The sequence below is a fragment of the Lucilia cuprina genome, chromosome 4, assembly GCF_022045245.1.
Source record: "Lucilia cuprina isolate Lc7/37 chromosome 4, ASM2204524v1, whole genome shotgun sequence".
In the NCBI taxonomy this organism is placed as follows: domain Eukaryota; kingdom Metazoa; phylum Arthropoda; class Insecta; order Diptera; family Calliphoridae; genus Lucilia; species Lucilia cuprina.
The window spans coordinates 98,424,884-98,431,203 of record NC_060952.1 but is presented as its reverse complement, the minus strand read 5'-3'; the positions used below and the strand labels follow the sequence as shown (position 1 = coordinate 98,431,203).

Sequence of the window (6,320 nt, the reverse complement as noted above, 5' to 3'; positions counted from 1 at the left end):
AGAGCTAATCACTTTTTTTTCAATCTAATTTTTCTATCATCAAGATTTGATTTAAAGTTGTTATTCCCATTAATATAGATCCTATTACAATGAAACTGTTTTGTAAGTGAGTTTATAAAAAGCGTTTTAACAATTCAATACAAACAAAACTGTTGTTTCTTTTTATAAAATACGCTTTTAATTTGTTAAATATCGACATCCTAAGAAATAAATTTTACAAACAAGGAATTTTTTTTAAATTTCATTTATATAAAAACATTGATAATTTATGTTTATTTAAATTACAAAAATATATTGAAATTAAATTTTGAACGAGCACACAATAAAATAACAGGTTGTCGTCTTTTTCATCAGAGATATATTAGTATTTCTTAAACGCTTTAACATTATTACGCAGGCAGGATTTGTTAAAAAGCAAACACATCAATTAATTATCCAATTATGAAACGATTCATTTTTTTGGTAATGGAAAACTAATCGATCAATCGATAATTCTGCCATTTGCTGTTTGACCATCACATGTCTTTGTTATTTGCATAAACAGACGTTTAAGATGATGACAGCCACTGAACTAGTAGAAGCATTTTTGAGAATTTCTTATTTAAAATTAAACAGTGTGAGTAGTAAGAAAGATAGATAATAGTTGTTGTTGCTGTTGCAGTAGTACTAGGGGAAAATAAAGGAGCAGAGGGGCAGCAATTAAAAACAAACACAACAAATGTATCCGATTGTACAATTAACGAAGTCAAAGTCTCAAAACATAATATATGTATAATTCTGTGTTTCAACAAGGAGATTTGATTTCTGCATTCTCCTTCATTTCTGCACAAACGTTTAACGAGACTAGAGGAGAGAGAGTATAAATTTACAAGTTTTGCAAAAACGATAATAACTTTGTCTCGTAGTTTTTATTAGATTCGAGATTTCTCAACGAGTGCCGTTCGTCGGGAAATATGTGTAGAGTATAGGGCTTATTTGCTTTATTCAAGGCATTTATCAATTGGGATGTATGAAAGAAATGTACGTTTTCATCAATGAGACCATGAATGAGCAATAAACGATTATCCCTGTAAAATGCAAAAAAAAAAACTCTTATTATATACAATTTCAAATTAATAGTGTATTAGATAAATAGACTACTTACTCGTCGGGAAATGCATGTATGTAATTGAGTACCGAACCAGCAGTGTAACCATGTTTATTGTTTTGTGGCAAGTCCATATAACGTTCCGTGTAGCCCGTATCATAATATTCCCAATTTGTGACTGGCGCACCAGCTATGGCCACCTTAAATATGTTGGGATAATGCACCAAACCCATAAGACTTAAATATCCTCCTACAAAGAAAAACAAATAGATTTTTATAAAACTGTCTTAAAATTTTAACAATTGTGGTATTTACCATAAGACCAACCGTGTATGCCAACACGATTCATATCTATGTAACCCAATTGATCCGCTAAAATTCTTAAAGCGTCAACTTGATCATTTAACTCCACTTGGCCCATGCGACATCTTATGTGACCCTCGAATTTTATACCACGATGCCTTGAACCTCTCGAATCTATACATACGACACAGTATCCTTGAGCTGCCAACATATGCATGCGTAGCTGATGTTTACCCTGTTCAAATCAGATATCAGTAATATAGATTTTTATCTATTTTAATTTATCAATACAAACCTTAAATGTGTTATTGACTGTTTGCACTTCCGGTCCACCGTAAACATTCAAAACTGTAGGATATTTAACACCCAGTTGAAAGTTATGCGGTTTAAAAACCATTGCATATACAATCTCACCCGAAGGCAGTTGAGGTGAATATATTTGTGGACAATAGTGTGGCTCAGGTTTGCCACCTTCGTGTAAGTAACCCATTAGAGACAATTGAATGCCATTTACGCCACCATTTTGACAAGTTTGTGCCACTCGCATCACTTTGCAAGATGGCAGCCGTTGAATATTGCAATAAACTTGCAGCATTAATTGACAAGACTACATGAAAACAACAATAAAACAGTGAAAGTTATAATTAAATCAATAAATTAGCTTTTAATGAAAACAATTTTAATGAAGAATCTGAATTACATATTAGAGAAACAATTTTTGTTTCATTCTCCATGCTTTCTTACCTCATCAAATTCTACTAGATATGAGTATCCTGGCTCGGTTAATTGTCTGATGTGTTCTGGCCTTTGCAAACTAACAACATACAAGTGTTTTTCAAGTGGCGTTTCTCTAAGTCCTAAAAAGTAAACAAGTTGATTTTCCTTGTCTACCCATAAGTTACGGCCGAGTACCTCCCATTCGCCAGATGTAAGAGCCACCTATTAGAATTATAAATTCATATTCATAATTATTTTTTCCAATAGCATAACATTCTTACCTTATTTATAATTCTTGGATGTAAAGTTGCTGCATCTATAATATCGCCATGGTTATCGGCCATATTAGTTGTACCATGAAACTTTAAACGTTGACTACTATCGAAAGCATTGGTGTTGGGTGGCACTGTAGAAGCTTCATTGCAACCATTCATTGTTTTTGCCGAAAGACTGGATGTTATTAAATAGATGTGTCTAAAGCCAGTCTCTTCTGATGCCCAGAGGAAAGTTACTGTCGTATCGGTTATCTCCAAAAAGTGCAATAAGTCGTGAACATTTATCCAAGTATCGGAAACTTGAGTATTTAAAACCTTTTGCATAAAAACACCATCCAATAAGTACGTTTATATTTTACAAGTTTAGAGACAACATACCTGTAATGGCGATACAGTTCGACAGTAAGGACTTTTCCAACTGTGATCCGTAGAACCTGAGGGAGATGATGTTGAACTACTGTAGGTTTCACAGAAGTTATCTAGAGGTATAAGTAATAAGTCCAAACGTTGCTGTTTACGATCCATACCTTCCATCCATACACTGAAAAATTAATCCTGTGTACACACAATAATTCTAATTGAAGTTTCCTGTTCCTTATGACTTACTATTTAGAATCCGGTGTCCATCCAACACGTACAATATACTCCAGCCAGGGCAATACTACCGATAACGAATAGGACAAATCTTTAATACATACATCGCTAATTTGCAACGATTCATTCAAAACAAACTGCACCATTTTCAATTTGGATTTGGCATTTGCTGTGCCAGTGCGTGGAAATCTATATTCTTCCATTTCTCCCGGCATAGAATGAGCAGAGGGAAAGGTATATAAGCATACATCAGATTCATCCACTTCTTCATAAACAATACGATATATGCCATCTGTAAATATGTTCAGATATATAGAGAGAGTACATAGAAATGTTTGAGTTATTTATAGGCATCTAGTATGAGGTTTTTACCGTCCGAATGAGGTTGCCACCAATATCCCTGATATCGGCTAAACTCTTCCTGCATTACGTACGATGGTAGACCGGCACTCAGAGGATCATCGGCAAAAGAACGTCGACCATCATGGGCAAATGTTAGACGTTCCTCATGACCACTGAGTGTATGGGTAACCCAAATGTCGCATCCACTTATGTAGGCAATTAAATCGGAATTTTGTGGACATATTTGAGGATCCAATGCCGCCCATTGGGGACATGTGCGCAATTGTATAGGGAAGAGTGGACTAGTCTGTGGAAAATTAAACTAAATATTATTCCAAATACTATTGCTATGATTTTGAGACTTTTAAAGAGGGCGCTAAGAATTTTATTGGATCTCAAAAGATAATTTTAGAAGAATGATACAAAATATGTATTTATATATTACAAGTCACAATTGGTTTAATATCGGCGGCTATTTGATGTCGTATTTAAGCGCCATATATCATACTTTTATAACGTTAAAGCTACAATTTTTAAGTTCAGAAAATAGGGATTTAAATTTAAAAATTTATTTTGTAAAAAAATTAAAAAAAAACCTTACAAAAACAAAATTTTTTTATAAAATTTTTTAAAACACCTTTTGTCAAATAATCACCAATTTCAGAAACAGAACAACTATTAAGATAAAACAAAAAGTTATAAATAAAACCGGTTTTATGTATTTACAAAAAATATGCGTGAAAGAATAATAAATAAAGTATATGCTCTTGAAGCAACTTTCACTTCTTCTGTATGTTTTAAAAGCATAGAAGTTAGAGCAACAACAAAACATAAGTAGGGCTGATTAGAAATTATAAGTTAATCTTGATAGTGAAAATAAACTTCCAATGAAAAGGATATATACAGGTGGCAGGTTGTATAGAATTTAAAAACAAAAAATATAATCTTAATACCTATTTCGTTATTTTATGAAAAGTGAAACATAAACTTCTATCGCAAAAGGATAAATTTCAGGTGGCAGGTGGTATAGAGTTGAATAATTTTAAAACTATTAGTAATATACATTTTAAAGGTAAACTTACATTATAACCAGTATCAAAACACTGATACAAATCATTAAAACATGGAAACACAATTTTGCCACTTGGTTTGTGCAATTCATAGGAAGTGATTCCCCAAGTCGAGAGACGTTTTCGTTCTTGCAGTAATTGAAATTCTCTCGACCAAACACTAACATTGCCACCACCCATCGATGCTGCTACACTTGACATTGGTTGCTGCAATACTATGTTCCATTGAAGTCTGCGTGATTGAGTAAAATAAGCATATTAATAATTAAGCATTATGCAATAACGGTGCTGATGGAACCAACCTTTTAATGCCACTGTTATTAAAATTACCCATAAATCCTCCACTACTGCCCATAAAGCTACCGGACGTCATAGTAGGCGAAGAGGCTTTCGATGAGGGAGGAGAACCCATTCGTATGCTACCGCTATCGTTGGGACTATCAGGCGATGCTAGTTCATCAACGGTAGGGGATGCCATGGAAAGATTTATATCGGTATAGAGTAGAGTTGTTTCCCAGGCATTGGGTGGGGTACTAAGAAAATAACAGCGAACTCGTCCATCGGACAGTGTACGAAATTGTATATTTGTTGGTACCATACTAGATAAATTAGACAATTGCTTTCGTATTTCATTTACAGTAGCCTTTATTTCAGTCCATGATTTCTTGTTTGTTGGCGACACCTCTTTGCGATCATCCCCATCATCTTCGTCATCATCCTCCTCACAGTCCTCGTCTTCGTCGTCTAGTTCTCGTGGTGGAGTTGTACTCGTTGGTGAACTCAAATGGTTGGAAATGGCAGAAGCGGCTGCCACAACAACCGCAGCTGCCTCCGCAGTTGTAGCAGATGCTGCAGCTGCCGCCGCAGTAATTGGTGATGTCAACGAGTTGAATGCCAAACCAATGGAAGAGTAGAAGGCATTAGCTGTATTACCTATGCTGGTCAAACTTGAAATTGAGCCAACACTGGCCACTCCACCCGGTACAATTCCAGGCGCTGATCCCGCAACACCTATTGCACCCAAGCTGGAATTGCTCGAACTAGGAGTGCTGGCAGCGCTTTGACTACGATCTCCTGAGACACGAGAAGTGAATCCATCCAATAGGTTGGCAAAAGAAGAGGTACTGCGTACTTCTATTGGTGGCGTAGGTTCAGCATTCATTGAAAGTGTAGCAGGACCTTGACCAATATTACCACCAACCGCACTGCTAGTGTTTACATTAACATTTTGTCCAACATTCATGGCAGGCGTTGAACTACTAGTTGTCGTTGTGGCACCCGACTGTAAACGGTTTCGTTGCTGCGTCATGGTAGTGTCCATTATTTAAAAAATACGAGTTTTTCTTTGAGTTCAAATGTTTTTCCTTTTAACAGGATCATGAAAAATACCAGTGTTACAAAACACACCCCACCAAAAGATTTTTCACTTGCTGTTCTCCAACAAAAATTTGTAGTTCTTTTTTATTTTAATTAGTTTTTTTTACACCCACAAAAATGCCAATTATTGTACGATGATGAGGGTGATACTGCACAGGGGTGTCCTAGCAGATTTTCTACTTCTCTTCTACTGTCTAATAATACTTCTTCCTGGTGAGATTCCTTCTTTGATTTCCAGCTTTCATATTGCAGACCCACTACTTTCTTGTTTCTTTGTTTTTACGTTGATCTATTTTAACGTTTCTTTTACACCCGATAACACACAATTGAGTAAATAATTTTGAAGAAGAAAGAAAAAATCGAATGAAAATCAAATGTATTTTCTTGCTATTTGCAACAATTTTCACAGTTTTTATTTTCTTTTTCTTATTTGCATGCAAAATTTGTCTACTGTCTACTGCAATGATGATAACTTAGCGATTTCTCCACCAACAGAATTTATTTTAAAATCAATTTTAAAGGTAAACAAGTTGTCAAGGTAAAAAAAATCCATCC

General features: G+C 35.0%; 1 protein-coding gene across 1 annotated transcript; it reads right to left on the bottom strand.

Moving 5' to 3' along the window:
• Positions 1-646: 646 nt before the first annotated feature.
• LOC111677712 (dipeptidyl peptidase 9) lies at positions 647-6,250 on the bottom strand. Its single transcript, XM_023438899.2, has 11 exons — positions 4,691-6,250; positions 4,401-4,620; positions 3,349-3,625; positions 2,989-3,268; positions 2,761-2,923; positions 2,389-2,697; positions 2,135-2,329; positions 1,686-1,997; positions 1,403-1,625; positions 1,145-1,337; positions 647-1,067 (listed from the first exon to the last, which is right to left on the bottom strand). Exons 1-11 carry the CDS (start codon positions 5,707-5,709, stop codon positions 866-868), a joined length of 3,393 nt encoding a protein of 1,130 aa, XP_023294667.2. The 5' UTR covers positions 5,710-6,250; the 3' UTR covers positions 647-865.
• Positions 6,251-6,320: the final 70 nt, after the last annotated feature.